The 19,229-nt window shown below is 42.7% G+C and overlaps 1 protein-coding gene across 2 annotated transcripts; it reads right to left on the bottom strand.

Annotated features, from left to right (window-relative positions):
- Window positions 1–2,044: 2,044 nt before the first annotated feature.
- On the bottom strand, window positions 2,045–18,872 carry LOC108440450 (C-type mannose receptor 2-like). Of its 2 annotated transcripts, none has more exons than XM_037543157.1 (9): window positions 18,795–18,872; window positions 18,593–18,641; window positions 5,853–5,999; window positions 5,693–5,734; window positions 3,844–4,224; window positions 3,386–3,739; window positions 2,848–3,210; window positions 2,708–2,768; window positions 2,045–2,084 (listed from the first exon to the last, which is right to left on the bottom strand). In XM_037543157.1, the coding sequence occupies exons 4-8, from the start codon at window positions 5,730–5,732 to the stop codon at window positions 2,764–2,766; spliced, it is 1,143 nt and encodes a 380-aa protein (XP_037399054.1). In that variant the 5' UTR covers window positions 5,733–5,734; window positions 5,853–5,999; window positions 18,593–18,641; window positions 18,795–18,872; the 3' UTR covers window positions 2,045–2,084; window positions 2,708–2,763. The 2 variants fall into 2 exon arrangements, with proteins under 2 accessions (XP_037399054.1, XP_017574805.2); XM_017719316.2 differs by having other exon boundaries at window positions 18,593–18,684; window positions 18,795–18,868.
- Between the last annotated feature and the right edge of the window lie 357 nt (window positions 18,873–19,229).

Here is a 19,229-nt window from a genome sequence, read left to right as displayed (position 1 = left end):
AGAATGAGATTAGAATCAAAGAAGAGGAAGAGAGTGAAGACAGAGCCAAAGATTAGATGGTGGAAGCTGAAGGAGGAGGATGGTTGCAGGCAGTTCAGGGAAAAATTGCAACAGGCCCTTGGGGGTAGTGAGGAGCTACCTGAGGACTGGGAAACTACAGCTAAGGTGGTGAGAGAAACTGGCAAGAATGTGTTGGGTGTTTCATCTGGTCAGAGGAAAGAAGACAAGGAAAGTTGGTGGTGGAATGAGGAAGTCCAGGAGAGTATTCAGAAGAAGAAGGCAGCTAAGAAAAAGTGGGATAACCAGAGAGATGAAGGAAGTAGGCAGGAGTTCTGTGAGGCTAGTCGCACAGCGAAAAGAATGGTGGCAAAGGCAAAGGCTCAGGCCTATGATGAGCTGTATGAGAGGCTGGACAGTAAAGAAGGAGTAAAGGACTTGGATTGTTTGGCTAAACAGAGAGATAGAGCTGGAAAGGATGTACAGCAGGTTAGGCTGATAAGGGATAGAGAGGGAAATGTACTAGTGAGTGAACAGAGAGTGTTGAGTAGATGGAAGGAGTACTTTGAAGAACTAATGAATGAGGAAAAACGAGAGCAAGTGGAGGACAACGGGGGGAGAGATAGTGGATCAGGAAGTGCAGAGAATTAGTAAGGTGGAAGTGAGGGCAGCTTTAAAAAGGATGAAGAATGGAAAGGCAGTTGGTCCAGATGACATACCTGTGGAGGTATGGAGATGTTTAGGAGAGAAGGCAGTGGACTTTTTAACCAGGTTGTTTAACAAAATCCTGGAGAGTGAGATGCCTGATGAGTGGAGAAGTAGTGTACTGGTCCCCATTTTTAAGAACAAGGGTGATGTGCAGAGCTGCAGTAACTACAGAAGTATAAAGTTGATGAGCCACACCATGAAGGTATGGGAAAGAGTTGTTGAAGGCTAAGGCGAGAGGTTCAGATCAGTGAGCAGCAGTTTGGTTTCATGCCCAGAAAGAGCACCACTGATGCAATTTTTGCGTTGAGAGTGTTGGTAGAGAAGTACAGAGAAGGTCAGAAGGAGCTACATTGTGTCTTTGTGGATCTAGAGAAGGCAGATGATAGGGTGCCAAGAGAGGAACTGTGGTACTGTATGAGGAAGTCAGATGTAGCTTAAAAGTATGTTAGGGTGGTGCAGGACATGTATGAGGATAGTGAGACAGTGGTGAGGTGTGCAGTTGGAGTGACAAATGGTTTCAAGGTGAAGGTGGGGTTACATCAGGGATCAGCTTTGAGCCTTCTTGTTTGCAATGGTGATGGAAAGGTTGACAGATGAGGTCAGGCAGGAGGCACCATGGACCATGATGCTTGCAGATGACATTGTAATCTGTGGTGAGAGTAGAGAGCAGGTGGAAGAGAATCTGGAGAGGTGGAGGTTTGCACTGGAGAGGAGAGGAATGAAGGTCAGTAGAGACAAGACGGAATACATGTGTGTGAATGAGAGGGAGGCAGGTGGAAAGGTGAAGATGCAAGGTGTAGAGGTCATAAAGGTGGATGACTTCAAATATCTTGGGTCAACCATCCACCAGCAATAGACAGTGTAGAAAAGAGGTGAAGAAGAGGGTACAGGCAGGATGGAGTGGGTGGAGACGGGTGTCAGGGCTGATGTGTGACAGAAGGATAGCAGCAAGAGTGAAAGGGAAGGTTTACAAGACAGTAGTGCGTCCTGCTATGATATATGGTTTGGAGACTGTGGCTCTGTCTAAAAGACAGGAGGCTGAGCTGGAGGTGGCGGAGATGAAGATGCTGAGATTTTCGTTGGGAGTGACAAGGATGGACAAGATTAGAAATGAGCAGATCAGAGGGACAGTGAAGGTGGAGCAGTTTGGCGATAAAGCCAGAGAGGCCAGGTTGAGATGGTTTGGACATGTTGAGGAGGAATAGTGGATATATTGGGCAAAGAATGTTTGAGATGGAGCTGCCGGGTAGAAGGAGAAGAGGTAGACCTCAGAGAAGGTTTATGGATGTAGTGAAGGTGGACATGGAGATGGTTGGTGTGAAAGTAGAGGAGGCAATGGATAGGGCAAGATGGAGGCAGATGATCCGCTGTGGTGACCCCTAAAGGGAGCAGCCGAAAGAAGAAGAAGATTAATAAACACGAAGTTGAATAACAACAATACAAGACACACAACCAACCAAGAGAAAAGCAATGAAATTTTTATGATAGATGTGCAAAAAGGTCTCTAACTGCATAAGATTACTGATTATTCAAAAAAAGAAATTTGCTTGCTCTCTCTCTCTCTCTCTCTCTCTCTCTCTCTCTCTCTCTCTCTCAGCATCCCTATGATGTAGAGAGAGAGTGTTGTAGCAGAAATTTGCATAATGAGCAATATTTAGAGCAACTCTGAAAAAACTGATGTTTGTCATGTCAGTATTCTGTATAACAGCACTGCATCTCTCCGCTTCAGTGTTTTGACAGCAAGACAGTTCAGTACAGTTAGAAAGGTTATATAACTGCAGTAAGATATACAGCTTCCTAACAGTAGCTGGTCTGGCTTCCTTGTTCAAGCTGCAATGTTATCTGTTCTAGCTTCTTTCTACATTAGACCAGTAGAAGCAGCCAGTAAATAAAGCCAGTATAAAGTCTCAGTAGGTTTTATCATCTTTTCAGGATGTCTTCAGACATATTCAACCTTAATTACCATATAAACACTCTGTTACTTAGGAAAGCAAAATGAAACCTGATGAAGCTGCAGATCTGCTGAAGCTGGACACAGAAGAGGGACCACAGCTGGATTCAGTCTTCATTGGAAAGAAAAACACAGTGAGTGTTTAATATACAGTCAAGGTGAATCTTCAGGCACCATACTCAGTAACTAACCTTCATAGGTGAGGCAGATGAAGTTGAGTTTGTGGTCCTCAGGCAGGCCGACCCACCGCTGACCTCCTCTAGCCTGCACCGCTCCGGTTCTCTCTACAGTGCTGCAGTCTTCTCCTCCTGTCCCATTACCTGGAGCCCAGTTTTGGTAGCAGATAGGTGAAACACTCAACCAGTACCAGAAGCCCGGAGTACAGGTGTGACGCAGACCCAGCCACACATGTTCAGTGGAGGCTTTCTGTGCCACCTCCTTCACCCAGAGCTGGATCTCCTCAGAGTGAACTGAGAGCAGATCCACATGATTATCTCTGCAGTATCTCAGAGCTTCTCTCCAGGTCAGATTCTGCTTGATCAAGATCAGCTTATCTGGAAAAAGTAGGAAAAAGGAAATTTATTCATGTAAAGTTTAAATGATTTAGTAGCACACAGCTCTCTGAGGAAAGTCTTGCATTCATAAAAAAGGCAATTAACACAAACATTTCAAATGTGATTGATTTGTTTAATAAATTAAAGACCACTTTGTTAAATAAGTGAAACTCACTCTCATAACAGATGAATGGTAACTGGTTTTGGCAGTTCACATCAAACCAGTGGCCCTGGTCAGTCATAGACACTGCAGTACAGTTCTCATTTCCACCCTGATTATCTGGTTGTGTAGACGCCCAGTATCTGAACGAGGAGGCACTCTGATCTGACCACTTCCAGGAATCATTAAACAGGCCGATCCAAAGATTTGAGCTGATTGAATTCCTTGACAAATTCCAGATCTGCTGGTTCTCAGTCTGGTTCCTCACACTGACCAGGTCTGTGTAATGTTCTCTGCAGTGACTCTGAGCATCACGCCAGCTCTTTGTCACACTAATGAGAACATACCTTCCAGTGGTTTGCTTGATTTCTGAAAGACATTAAATTCCAATTAATTTCTATTCAACCAGTCAGGCTGTAAAGTTTTACAGACTCATCTTTGTATCTCTTTAGAATGTATCCAGGAGTCCTCACCATTATAACACATAAAAGGTTTTAGGGTTGTACAGACGTCATCATTCCAGGTTCCATCACTTATGCGCATCTCAACGCAGTACTCTCCCGCCCCCAAATGGTTGTTTGGTTCTCCAGGTAACCAGTTTCGGTACTGGTTTCCCTCGCAGCCTGCCAGAGACCACTGCCATATCCCAGTGACCCCTCTGTCTAGGCCGATCCAGACAGAGCTGGTAGGTTGGTCCTTCACAGTAGCATTCATCTTCTTCATCTGCTCCATGTTACTGATGGTGGCCAGATCAGTGTAGGTTTGTCTGCAGTAGCTCTGAGTTTCAGTCCAGTTTTTATTCTCATTCACAAAGTGATACCGATGAGGAACGTATGCAGATACACCACAGACAGCTGTGAAGAACATGAGACAAAGACTTATTTGGTAGTGTTAGGTAACGTTGATGATGGATGTCTCCCACTCCTCAACACACTCGCTCCTGTAAGACCTGCTGATTGTTTATTTACGAACTTATTTCAGAGTTTTATAGAAGCAAAAGTTACCCAGCTATTTTGCTTTTTGTGTTTAACTAACTTCTGTGAGGTCCTCTCATGTGACTCTGGGTGTCTCAAAGTAACCCTAAAGTCGAAAATGCATTGTGAGTTGAATAATAAAAGTTTAGCTCTTGTACATATTATTGTTATGCCCTGGAAACTATTAGCTGTGGTGGACAAAGTACACAAATCATGTACTTGAGCTAAAGTAGAGACACCCAAGGTTAAATATTCCTCCAGTAAAAGTAGAAGTTCCTCCCTTTAGACCTCCACTTGAGTAAAAGTACTAAAGTATTTACCTTCAAATGTATTTAAGTATAAAGTAAAAGTACTAAAAGAGTAATTCTGGCTCTGATCTGGTCCTGTTATCATTTTTATAACCAGACTGGCTTCATGAACTCATTTCAGGTGAAAGTCCTCCAGCGTCTCTCTTGGTAAACCAGTCTTTTAATAGAACGTCATTAATTAGTGACGCTGACGTCTATTAAAATGATCATAAGCACAAAACACTGAAGGTAAACAGTTTCCATCAGGGAGAACCGAGTGGCTCTGAAATCACTTTTACACACAAGCAAAGTTTCAGTTTCAGATTTATTTACAACTTAGTTCCAAGTTTAAGTTGAATAAAAACTGGCTTTAAACTCAGGATCACAGATGAGCTCCTTTACTATGTTGATCTGTAGGTGGATAATTCTCAGCACTGCAGTAACACTGGTGTGTGTGTGTGTGTGTGTGTGTGTGTGTGTGTGTGTGTGTGTGTTGTGCTGGTCTGAGTGGATAAGAATCAGCAGTGTTGCTGGAGATTGTAAACACTGTGTCCACTCACTATCCACTCTATTAGACAATCCGACCTTGTCGGTCCACCATGTAGATGTAAAGTCAGAGACGACAGCTCATCTGCTGCTGCACAGTATGAGCTAATCATCCTCTAGTCCTTCATCAGTGGTCACAGGACACTTTTGGCTGGATATTTCTGGTTGGTGGACGATTCTCAGTCCAGCAGTGACACTGAGGTGTTTAAAAACTCCAGCAGCACTGCTGTGTCTGATCCACTCAGACCAGCACAACACATCCTTACATACTTAAGGGTTTAATGCCATTTTGTTCCAAGGGCATAACCATAATACAAATAGTTAATGGTTTGTTTTGCAACATAGTCGGATTTAAACTGCTGTTCTCTCTAACAATAAAAATTCAAACTCCTGATGAAGTTTTAGACAGGAGGAAAAGCAGCAATACTCTGAGGACACCGACGTCCTAAAACCCACACATACCTACAAAACTGAACTGAGCTGAATTCACCCTTAAACACACAGTTCGCACTGACCTGAGAAAAGGACGATGGTGGAAACCCATTTCTGATCCATTTCTGATGGACAAAAGAAGCAGTTTTAATGTTCTATAAGTGAACATCACATCAGTAACACAAAGTGTGACAACCGTCCTAAATGAACACGAAAGGAACCACCAAGACAAGAAAATCCTACCCAGTTCCTTGGTCTTCTTCGTTTCTCCTTTTCATGAGCTTCTGTCTTCTTCTCCTCGCTGTTTGATTCTGAATCTCTGTCTCCTCTCTGTAGATCTCTAGGTTCTTTAACTCCTCCCATTTTTGCTGTCCTGCTGACTGATGTTATCTGCAACAGGAAAGATTCGGGTGACTGTTTCACTGGCCAAATGGTCATAACATACTTTGCATGAGTTTCTGTTGACGCACGATCAACATGTTGCTTATTAACTTGAAATGACCATTTAAAAGCCTGGCATATCAGCTATGGAGTTTATAATGGGGAAAGGTAAACTTCTTTACCTGGGTAGTAAGGATAACTGGATCTACCAAAATAATTTAAAGAATAAATGACTCAATAAGTGAATAAAATAAAAAAATGTATGCATTATTTCGTATGGTTTCATTTTTGTATTTTGGTTTCAATCCTGTGAGGCACGGTGGTGTGGTGGGTAGCGCTGTGGCCTCACAGCAAGAAGGGTCTGGGTTTGATTCCCCAGCCGGGCAACCCGGGGTCCTATCTGTGTGGAGTTTGCATGTTCTCAGGTTTCCTCCCACAGTCCAAAGACATACAATCAGGCCAACTGGACATGTTACATTGCCCCTACGTGTGAGTGACTGTCTGTCTGCCCTGCGATGGACTGGCGACCTGTCCAGGGTGTATCCTGCTTTCCGCCCGATGACCGCTGGGACAGGCTCCAGCACCCCCCGCGACCCTGAGGGAGAAGCGGCTTAGAAAATGTTGCAATCCTGTCTTTAGGCTGAAATATATGTATCTCCTTATTTATTTACTCACTTTAGCATTACTTTATTTAGTTTTCTTTCTGCATGTATTTTAGTTATTTTATTCCTTTTCTTGTATTAAAGCTGCTCTTTTGGGATTTGGAGACCTCTCTGGTGGATATGTGTAAGTACACACAACATGCAGATGGAAGTTGTGCGTTGGACCCCTTCCCCAAGCAGATGAATCAAAAATTTAAGGAAAATTCTGAGAGAACTCAGTAAAAGCTTTGTGAAAGTCATGTTTTCCGAGGATGTCAGTGAATTGTCTTCTATTGTTATCATACCTGCATCAGTATCAGGTTGATTTTGCATAAGAGGTCTAAACATTGAGCCAGGCCTTCTTTTTGAGCCTGATATTAATACATAAAGACGTAAGATGTGGTGTGAAACTCCTGAATTTATGCCTCTGACTTTTAAATGATTATTTTGGGCTTTGCAGGGTGACTCATAACAGCCACCATATTTTGGCCTGTTTGTTTTTCCCCCTCTCGGTAATGTTGTTTCTTTAAGCTTTAACAAAAAGTCTTTAATACAGCTGCTTTCATTTCTGCATTTATTAAGCATCCAAGCATACAAGTTACAGACACTTACTCAACTACACCATCCCCACAGCCCTGCACCTTAAGACGCATGTGAAACATACACACCTTGTTTAAGCTACAACAACTATTTACGTCAATGCTGTGAGTGGCCACGCCTCTCGCATTTCCATGGCCAAAGGATTGCAGGACATTGCACAGCCCCTTCTTTTCAGAATCCCAGTGACCTCACAAAGTCCGAGCAGAGTCTGAGATGTGCTTTCAATAACTTCGGAGAAGGGGTTTAAGGAATGTCCACTATCCTGGTTAAAACACATACCACTGGGCACGCACTGTAGCCTTCAACAGTTCACTTTCACTGGCTTCTTTCTTGCCGGCTCTGCCTTCATGTCTCTCTGCACCAGCCTCACTTTCTTACGCTGGCTCCACCATCAAGCCTTTGGTGACCAGCTCCCACTTTCGCTGGCCTCGCTCACCGCGTACCTGGAAAGTTCTTGAAGTGCTGGGGTGGTGCTCTTCCACTTCTGACACCAGTGTAGCTTTGGCATGGAGTAAGACACACATATGACCCTGATTCTGCTGTGAAAAGTATTCTTTATTGAAACAACATCTGCAGAAAAGGCACATACAAAGCACTTAACTCACATGGGACGTTACCATTAACCACAGGCTTTATGATCACCCCTCATACGCAAAACACAGCAACAACCAAAATCCACTGACTTTTGAAGTTTATTCCAAAATATTTTCAAACACAGAAGTCAATACTTTAATCCTTATTTTAGCTACACTCCTGCATTTTCGAGCAGGAAATCCTGAGTTCTTTGTGGCCATATGGGAAGCAGTCAGAGCCCATTGTTTTATACATACTGCTTGCATACTGATTGTCACCAACATGAATTTCTCATTACACCAAACATACCTGCATGACACAACACTCCAAAAATTAAAAGATATTAATTAAATTATATCAAATGTCAAACCATTAATCTCACTACAGACCTCCAAACTTCATGTGGCCTTCAGATCAGCTCAAGAACAGCGTAGAGAGCTTCATGGAATGGGTTTCCATGGTCGAGCAGCTGCATCCAAGCCTCACATCACCAAGCGCAATGCAAAGTGTGCAATGCAGTGGAGTAAAGCGCCGCCACTGGACTCTAGAGCAGGCAGTGGAGACGTGTTCTCTGGAGTGACCAATCACACTTTTCCATCTGGCAATCCGATGGATGAGTTTAGGTTTGGCGGTTGCCAGGAGAACGGTACTTGTCTGACTGCATTGTGCCGAGTGTAAAGTTTGGTGGAGGGGGTTTATGGTGTGGGGTTGTTTTTCAGGAGTTGGGCTCAGCCCCTTAGTTCCAGAAAGCATGGCGCCCCCAGAGGCAGACGTGTTTGCTCGCTCTGCTCAACAATGCCGGCTTTTTCTTCTTTTTCTGCGCATTAATGCTCTCTTTACAGTGCACAAGTGCCAGGCACTCTTAACTTATGACAGACAAACTCTGCTGGACATCGCAAAAGACAACAACATGCATGGATTTAGCGGCTTTATTCCACCAGAGCTACAACCCATTGTCCGCTCCCGCAGCCACCACCACCACCAGGAAGACCCAGACCTACCGACCGCGAGTGAGCACGCTGATCCGAGTAGAGCGCTCCAGAGGCGGCGACGCAAGCGAGGCAAGAGGGGAGGGCTACATGCTAGGCTAAAGGCTCGCGCTAGCCGACCACCAGTGCCTAGCCTCTTGCTAGCTAACGTGTGGTCACTGGAGAACAAGCTGGACAAGCTGAGAGCTAGGATAACATCTCAGCGGGAAACAAGAGAGTGCTGCGCTCTAATCTTTACTGAAACCTGGCTCTCAGACAGAGTACCGGACAGCGCTATCCAGCTAGAGACTCACTCTGTGCATTGCGGAGATCACACGGCAGCCTCCGGTAAGGCTAAGGGTGGAGGTGTGTGTGTGTTTGTAAACAACACGTGGTGTAGAGACATATGGACCGTTTATAAGCACTGCTCACCAGACCTGGAGTTTCTGCTGTTAAAATGTCGTCCCTATTATCTACCAAGGGAATTTTGTGCTGTGTTTTTAACAACTGTTTATATAAATCCACGGGCTAACTCTGCGGCAGTGCTCGGCAAATTCCATGACGTCATCAGCGCGTTAGAGACGGCTCACCCTGATGCCGCGTTTATCATTGCCGGTGATTTCAACCAGTGCAACTTACGGACTGTATTTCCGAAATACTTCCAACACATGGACGTTCCAACTCGTGACAAAAACATCCTGGATCATGTGTACAGTAATGTACGCGGTGCATACAGGGCTGCACCCCGCCCCCACTTTGGACTCTCAGACCACATCACCATATCTGTTCATGTACCCGGCTTACAGACAAAGGCTGAAACAATCTCATCCGGTTACCAAAACGGTTCAAGTATGGTCTCCGGAGACTGAGAGCATACTGCAGGACTGTTTTGCTACAACAGACTGGGATGTGTTTAAAGCTGCAGCCACTACGGAGGACTCTTCTGTCAGCATTCAGGAATATGCTGAACATGTGTCTGGTTACATCAGCATGTGTGTGGATAACATCGTGCCCACCACACAAGTGAAGAGGTTTCCCAACCAGAAGCCCTGGATTAACAGTCAGGTATGACACATGCTCCGTGCTCGCTCTCTTGCATACAGATCAGGCAATGAGACAGAGTACAAAGCTGCGAAGTACAGACTGAGGAAAGCCATCACAGCAGCCAAGGGTGGGCCGACATCATATTAAACCCTATGGATTAAGAATGGGACGTCACTCAAGTTCATATGCGTGTGAAGGCAGACGAGCGAATACTTTTGGCAATATAGTGTACACTGAGTGGGAAATTTGGCTGAATTGTAAGAGAAAGCAGTCTTTATAAAATCGTCTTTATAAAATAAAAGCATGATTCTATCATGGATGCTTGCTGTAACTTTAAAGCAGGATGTCATGCATAACAACACCCCTTACCTGTGCTAAAATCACTGTGTGGCATGGCTTCTCTGGTTTATTGCTGTAGTTTAACCATGAATTTAATATTTCTTATGAATTCATCAAGCTTTTCATGCATTCAGTTGACAGAGCTTTAAAATGGTGCTGTTGAAGAAGGAAATGCCATATATCTATTTATGCACACATTTTGCATGTGTTGCGTGTGATGCATGTCAGTCAGAACAAAGAGGTTCTTATGAGATCATTTGAATAGACGTTGAGCGAATGCTGCTTCCTGTGACTGAACAGTAACTTCAGAATGAGGTGGAAAATGTTTAATGTTGATCACAACTGCAACAAAACAACTTTGTGACACCACACATCCACCATCCAGTCTCTCAGTGATGTTTCTGATTGATATTGAACTGAACTGAATAAACTTTCTATAACCATTTAATTGCTGAGCCCATTTAATCAATAATAAACATTTACAAAATAATTAAAATGAGGAAATAAGTAGGCTGTTTTTTTATGTTTTTAGTCATCAGGTTGTGTTCTTTATACATGGCGATACAGTGATGATATGGCAGCCTGTGGAGTGTGTGTGTATGTTTTGCATGTGTTTACATGTGTCAAAGTGAAAACAGCGAGGGGTTTATATGAGATCTTCAAAAGGAAGCAGGAAATAAATGTAAAAATGAGTGTAAAAGCAAAAAAATCAACTTCCAAGACTCAACTTTGGACATACAAGTAGGCTCTGACCTGCTTCTACTCAATAAAATTGGTTCATCTGTTTATATTCCAATAATACGGAAATGTTTATTTAATAAAATTCCGTTTCATCTTTCAATCCTAATTTCCGTAAATTTCTATGGCAATGTTGATAACAAAAATTCTCAGAAATGCTTTTCTTGCCTTGAGCCAAATATTCCAGGGCTTCTCTTACTAGTTATCAAAATTTTAGTACTCAGCATGGATCCAAAAGAAGGAAGAAAGGTACATTTTATATAATTTATTTATTTTAACTCAATAATAAACAAGAGAATCAGCCTCCAGCAAAATAGAATTTTCAGTCTGTATAATCAAAATATAAATAAAATAGCAAATGTCAAGTACATTTCAGGTCAAAAATGGCCAAATTCACAAAGATATAAAAATTCTGTCATATTATCATCACGTCATAAGGCTATGTCTGAGTAGCGTCCAGAGTCTTCTGAAAATAAAAGCATTTGCCATGTGTGACTCTCCCAAATAAGTCACTTGCACTTGTAATTGACCAAAAATATGAAAACAATAGTTAGGTATGACAGCAGACAGCCTCTCAAAGCCACACATTACAGTAATATATCCAGTAGTCTACTGGAACTACTGGACATCTTGGTCCCTGTAAGGTCTGCACACTGAGTTGGGTAGTTGAGAAATCCTTAACAAAAACACAATGAACTGTACACACCAAATACAGAGGATTACTGGAAAATAAGTAAGTATATCAAACCTTAACTAACATATGAAGCACTCCATTATATAGGAAAGCAAGCACAAATTGTGATGGTTGGGAGCGAGGAGGCGGACGCATGTGCTGAGGTAAGCGACATTTATTAAGGGCAAATTCAGGGTCATTGTCATAACGGTCCAGGGTCAAACATCCAACACGGAAAGCAGGAGGGACAGACACGAGAAACACCACGAGAATACAATACATCCAACAATCCGATCAGTTCAGATAATTCAAACAAAGACCAGTGGCCAGACAGGGGAAAACACAGGGCTTAAATACATGAGGGTAAACAAGGGACAGGTGGAGACACAGGTGGAGACAATCAAGGGCGGAGTAACCAAAACAAGGGGCCTGACTAGGAAACCAAAACAAACGCACATGGGCTAAACCAAAACACCACGAACGCATGGACAGGACTGGGAGGGGCCAATCTTGACACAAATAAGGAAATGCATTCTACTAATATGAGTCGACTGATGCTGGATGCACCTAGTTTCAGTCTTCATTGATGGAAAGAAAAATAAAAAATGTAAAAATAATTAGGGATTTAACATTCAATCAAGGTGAATTTTCACCACCATCACTGTAGTATTTTATTTGGTAAGTTTTCATGAACATTAACACAAAAAGGTGAAGAAACGTTTCAAATTCAAGTGCACTTTGAATTCGAAGCCTCAGACATTAAAAAAAAAACATACCTGGCAGAATATTGGACACTCATTTCCATCACATTGCCTAATATAAAATGTCAGCCTGAAAAATCTGTCTCCGAAAAACCTCCGTTAGGAGGGCCAGGTAGCCCTAACACTTCGTTTTACCCCTCTATCTCAACGAGAATCAGGACACGCTCCCCCTAGACCTGAGCACACAAAGTGTAGGAGTAAGGGTTAAGTGGTAGAGGGCAAGGGGTGAAATGGGATTGGGCCGCTGTTTTACAGAGCAACACCCTGTAATTGCGCTACAGTGACTGCAATTTTTGGTGTATCCAGGCAGCAATATGACATCCACATGCAAGAACAACGGAACCTGTGCTTTCACACACAGAAATACTAGAAAGCAATGAGTTTACGTAAAGTGGCCCTATTTTGCATGTGTTCACATGCACAGGTCATTGACGATAAAGAGGCTCTCCGAAGATCATTTGCATAAACCTTTGCAAGGTAACAGCCTTGTGACATCACCCACACCCCACCGTGCTTCACAGTGAGGTTTCTGAATGACACTGAATTGAACTGAATGGACTTCATTTGTGTGGTTAATTACAAAGACAGCATCAGCAAATCAACAATAGAAAACCATAAAACAACAATCATAAGTAAAAGGAGTAAATAAATATTTAAGATTAAGTGACCCTTATTAGTCCCACAACGGGGAAATTTCACCTCTGCATTTAACCCATCTGTGCAGTGAAACACCACATACACTCTAGTGAGCACACACACACTAGGGGGCAGTGAGCACACTTGCCCGGAGCGGTGGGCAGCCCAATCCGCAGCGCCCGGGGAGCAGTTGGGGGTTAGGTGTCTTGCTCAAGGACACCTCAGCCATGTGCTGTCGGCACTGGGGATCGAAGCGGTGACCTTCCAGTCATGAGGCTGGATCCCTGACCTCCAGTCCATGACCGCCCCATTTAGTTTGTCATTTTCATGTTTATCAGTATATCTCTGTTCTCTCATATGTCAGCGTGACGTCTCCACACTGTAAAACAGGTTATGGGGAAGTCTGTGGAGAGTGCACATGCTTTGCATTTGGTTCTGTGTCAGAATGTGAAGAACAAAGAGGTTCTTATCCTCCAACCTGCAAGCGAATGCTGCATCATTTCTGTCCTGATGGGAGGGGTCAATGCCACCATCCGCTGAGCACAAGGGTTCACTGAATGGTTTGATGGGTATGAAAACGGATGTCAGTCATACAGTATGACCTTCACAGTCACGACACCTCAAGAGATTTTGGACCAGGACCACTTTTCACCACCATCATCAAACACCAATTCAAGGAATATCTTTTGGAAGGAGGGACCTCCAGTACAGTTTCAGAGACTTGCTGTTGAGGCATGCAAAAGCGGGGTGAAGCCAGGCATCACTGTGTAGACAGTGGCATGCTTTGGGTGTTGGCAGTTTATCTCTGAAAGATGTTTTCAATAATCATTGCTATCACACATTGTGGAAAACAAAAACTTACTAGTGAGAAGAGGGGGGTCCATAATGAAAAACACAAAGATGAGCTAAACACACGTCATTACTGAAAAACTATGAGGACCATAACTTTGACATTTTGCACAATTGTTTGAATTAAATAGACATTTTTCGTTTGAGCATGGTCAATATATTCAACAATATGGCCAAAAGTAGGTGAACAACCATATTCTTAGTGATGAATCACACTTCACTCTGGCAGTCAGATCTTGATTTGGGGGATGCCAGGAGAATGCCACCTACCAGAATGCCATCAGAAAAGTTTGGTGGAGGGGGGATGATGGGGTGTGCTGTTTTTCAGGGTTTGGGCCTTAAATTCCATTTAAGGGTCATGTTAATGCTACAGCATACAGGGACATTTTACACAATTATATTCATCTAATTTTGTGTCAGCAGTCTGGGGAAGAGCCTTTCCTGTTCCAGTGTGACTGAGCCCCTGTGCACAAAGTGAGCTCCATAAAGACATGATTTGACCACTTTGGTGTGGAGGAACTCCAGCGGCCTGCACAGAGCCCTGACCTAAACCCCAGTGAAAACCCTGAAGCACTGATCGCGAGCCAGGCCTCTTCATCTGATGTCAGTGCCTGACCACACATTGCTACAGACACACATCGAAATCTTGTGGAAAGCCTTCATAAACAAGTGGAGACTGTTATACAACTCTATATGAATGCGCATGGTTTTGGCATGGGATGTACTTCAAGCTCACATAGGTGTGAAGTTCAGGTGTCCACATACCTTTCTCCATATAATGACACATGTCCATCGATATGATGCACGTGAATGTCTCAGGGATGTAGATATTGTATTGCATTCCATTTTGAACGTGGTATATGCAGCATCTTCATGCTGGACATGTGATTTTAAATGGCACTGTGGTGTCAAAACAGCCTCAGTTCTGATTGGACACGGTGGAAGAAAACGAAAGGACTCACATTTTCAGATTCCTGCTCTTTTTATTCAGAGGCATTATGGTCTAACCTCATTGCTGCAAGTCGCTGCTGCCATAGCTTCATTGCCATGTTTTGAGAGTCTCACTGGACGCTGTTACTGGGAGGCCGAGTGGAGCGGGACGGTTTTCATAGCAGTAACATATAAAACCATCAGGAAGAAAGGACGCAGTGAGGACTGTCGGTTTGGATGGAATGAAAAGTCCTGGATTCTGAGCTGCTCTAATAACAGAGTAACTGTCCTCCACAATAATAATGAGACTGGACTCTCTGCTTGTCCCTCCAGCTCTGAGAGAGTAGGAGTGTATGTGGACTGTCTGGCCGGATCTCTGTCCTTCTACAGCGTCTCCACGGAAACACACACACTGACACACCTTCACACATTCAACACCACGTTCACTGAACCGCTAAATGCTGGGTTTTGGGTTAATTATGCCTCCTCAGTGTGTCTGTGTGAGATAGAATAACTGTGAGACAACCTTCTGTGTGTATCGTCTAAAGACACAAGTAAAGCTAATGAATATCACAAAACACAACAAATAGAAAACTGAATTCTCTCTGTCTCCTTTTCTCTATGTATTCATCTCTCTGTCTCTTAACTCTAGCACTCACTAGGGGGCAGAGAGCATACTTGGCTAGAGCATTGGGCAGCCCTATCCACGGCGCCCAGGGAGCAGTTGGGGGTTAGGTGTCTTGCTCAAGGACACCTCAGTCATGGACGGCACTGGGGATTGAACCGGCAACCTGCTGGTCACAGGGCTGGTTCCCTAACCTCCAGCCCACAACTGCCCCCTATATAGGCCTGTATTCAATACGTTTCTGTTTCACTCTGAGCGCCACTTATGTTTGTGTGGTTTTATGTATAAAATCATGAGTGATTTTTCATGATAAGTGTTTTTGTTACTGTGCCTTTAAGACTGTACATGTACATGTAAATGAGCTCTGTTAAAACTGGAAAGGAAAGGTTGTAATTAAATGTCTTGTTTTGTGGTTGTAAGATCTTTATTTAGCTGTATATACCTCTCATAGCAGAGCCTTTCATCTGTAAGCCTTTGTGTTTTTGTCTCATTCTCTCTTTCTGGCAAGAATTAAACATGGAATTCAATTTTTTCGTGATTTTAAAATCTTCATAATAAATTCTTCAAATGATCGTTCTTGGCCTTTAATCAAATGGCTCTTCAGCTGTTCTTTAGAAAGGGCTATAGTTCTATGTCGATCATGAACACTCAAGCAACCATCTGGACACAGGAATGGTTCACTGCTTCTTTAAAGAACCTTTTTAAATATGGCTTATCTAGCACAATCTCTAACAAAAATATAACTGAAAAAAGAGTCAAATAAATAAATATCACAGTGTCTAGTAAATCTTCCCAAAATAATTTTCCTGACAGTTATTCCTTTTCCCACACAAATCAAGTACAAGATAATCTTACTGGGCCAGGTTCACATTCAGGGAACATGTACAGGGAAGAGCACAGGGAACAGTTTTACTCAACAGAGTAATCTCAGAGCAATTCATTCACACAGGAGAGAAGCCGTTTTAATAAGGACGCTTTGGGTACGGACAGAGTTCTGCTGTATGAACGCTTTTAAAGCACAACCCAAAATGTGTTTTATCTTCCATGATGCGCCAAATTCTCTCTATCGGTTAAAAGGTCTGGTGTCACGATTGGTCCCTCCCAGTCCTGTCCATGTGTTCGTGTTCTTTGTTTTGGTTTTTTGTCCAGCCCCCTTGTTTAATGACTCCACCCCTGATTTGTTTCCACATGTGTTCCCGCCTGTTCCTCGTTTACCCTGTTATTATTTAAGCCCTGTGTTTGCCTCTAGTTGTCGCTGGTCTTTGTTGTTTGAACTGTTTGGATGTTTGATGTTTAGGATTTGTTTGGTGTGTTTCTCGTCATGTCTGTACCCGAATCTATCCGTGTTGGCTACATGAACCTGGACTGTCTTGACCCCTGATTTTGGATTTGCCCACAATAAAAGTCGCTTATCTCCGCATATGCGTCCGCAACCTCGCTCCCTGTTACCTCTAGACTGCAGGCAGGTCAGTTCAGCACCTGGACTCTTCTTCTGCGAACCTTGGTGTTGTGAGGGATGCAGTATGTGGTTTACCACTGACTTGCTGACATATACAAGGTCTCCTTGAAACAGACGATGTCTAGATGGGAGCATTTGTTGTTGTAAACCCTCTATAGTAATAAATCTCCCAATGTTCCATTTGTATTGTAAAAGAAAGTAAATAAGAAAAATAAAATCAATGTTTATTGTGTGATCTGTTGTACTGTATACAACAAATATAAAGGGCTTTATAAAGGCCCACGTAGAATAGATAGTTCAAGCTTATTTATCTGCGGATATTACAGAATAACTTTTGTGACAATATAGAGTAGAACATCAACAGTGTTGGGTTTTTGGTTTGATTTTTCATAATAGACTTACTAATACACCAATATACTTACTAATATACCAGCTATATACTGCTCAGCATTCATAAAGCCTTTCCAGATGTGCAAGCTGCCCCTGCCACAGGCACTAATGCAACCCACCACCATCAGAGATGCAGACTTTTGAACTGTGCACTGATAACAAGCTGAATGGTCCCTCTCCTTACGAGTCTGCATGACGGGGCGTCCAGAGTTTCCAAAAGGAATTTCAAATTTTGATTCATCTGACCTCAGAACAGTTTTTCATTTTGCCTCAGGCCATTTTAAATGGGCTTTGGCCCAGAGAAGATGGCAGCGTTTCTGGATTGTGTTTTTGACTTCATGGCATGATACAAGTTTAACTTGGATTTCTGGATTGCACAGTGAAATGTGTTCACAGACACAGATTCCTACCAGACATGAGTCTGTTTGCACAGATACAGCAAAGATGAAACTGATAAATAACAAAACAGTCTGTGAAAACTGTTGAACTCACTTTATGATCAGATTTCACTGCATGCAACTTGTTGGGCTTAATATAACTTTGCAGCATATTTGCTGCTGAATTTGGGTGGCATATAAGATGGCAAGCCCTACAGAGGGGGTGGAATGGGCTACCCTAGGCCCCATTAGAGTTAGACCAGTCAGAAATAGCTAAACAATAACTAATCCTGTTTTAAAAACAAATATAAACACGTATAAAGAGGCTTCCATACAATCAAGACTGAACAGATGCCTACAAAACTGAATTTGCCCTTAAACACACTGTGCTCACTGACCTGAGAAAGGGAAGATGATGGAAACCCATTTATGATCCATTTCTTGGGAAAAAGAGAGAAATAGTTCAAACTCCTTTAAGTGATTAGAATCGTCTGGATTACAAATTCTGATATTTTTTCCTACCAACACATCACCCCAACAGATTTGAAGCTGATATTGCAGCATAAGGTGGCTCTACCAAGTACTAATCTAAAGGGATTGAATACTTATGCAAGTAGCATTTTTCAGTTTTTAATAACTTTTAAAAGCTCAGCTGACAGATTATGAATTATGACAGTGAATGTGTTAGTGTCATTTGTATTGTAGACAAAGGAGAATTTTTAAGGCTACATGTATTTGTAAGGAACAGTGTAAGCAAACCGTTCTCATTCTAATACAGGGAGATTCACTTGAAAGAGGCCCTGAATATTCTGCTGTAACTCTAGTTAGGATGAAGCAATCAGAACCAAAACAATACGCTACATATCTTGATGTATGTGTAATCAATTGCATTGCATGCGATGCTGAAATGATCTCTGTTTTCTGCCAGACACATTTCGTCATGACACTCCATGTTCATGAACATATCAGCAAGCATTAGAGAGGTTAAACAGCACCTACCTCATCTCTCCGACGCAGGGGCATCCCAGCTTGATTCAAGTCCCATATGCTGAGGAGCATGTTAGACATTGTTTCATTCAGATTGTTTCGTCCTGGCAAGAGTTATTACAAAATATGAATCTCCTTGTAATGTTCAATATAAACATGAAGACAGCATTTGAAATATGTTTGGTAATGTGACGTCGGTAAATATAAATCCTACCTGGGTGTTTCTTGTTGTTTTTATCTGGTCTATTTCAGACCTTCATTAACATCAGCTGTCTTCTGCTCTCCTTCTGACTGTATTTCTCTCTCTCTCTCTCTCTCTCTCTCTCTCTCTCTCTCTCTCTCTCTCTCTCTCTCTCTCCCCCCCACTCAGTATATCTGTTCTCTAACTGACGTTATCTGAACCACATGACAGCTCGCAGTTTCAGTTTCCAAGGAATCACCACATACTTTGCATATGTTTCTGTCGACACACTGCCAACAATAGCTGACCCTTTGTAGGCCCAAAGAAGCAGCTCTGGACTTTTTAAAGGCAATGGTAGACGACGCAATGTATTATAGGGTACCAGAATTGCTGGTATGACAAATGAATGAAAATAATAAATAAATCAATGCATTTCAGACACAACTTTACAGTATGTTAGCTTTGTTC

Source organism: Pygocentrus nattereri, chromosome 12, assembly GCF_015220715.1.
Source record: "Pygocentrus nattereri isolate fPygNat1 chromosome 12, fPygNat1.pri, whole genome shotgun sequence".
NCBI lineage: Eukaryota > Metazoa > Chordata > Actinopteri > Characiformes > Serrasalmidae > Pygocentrus > Pygocentrus nattereri.
This window is presented reverse-complemented; position numbering and strand designations above follow the sequence as displayed.

Excerpts from the sequence above, each read along its gene's own strand:
- LOC108440450 (XM_037543157.1), bottom strand. The coding sequence starts at position 5,732 with ATGGATCAGAAATGGGTTTCCACCATCGTCCTTTTCTCAG. Across the intron at positions 4,225-5,692 it reads CACCATCGTCCTTTTCTCAG|CTGTCTGTGGTGTATCTGCA; the intron begins GTCAGTGCGAAC and ends TGTTCTTCACAG. Across the intron at positions 3,740-3,843 it reads ACCTTTTATGTGTTATAATG|AAATCAAGCAAACCACTGGA; the intron begins GTGAGGACTCCT and ends AATGTCTTTCAG.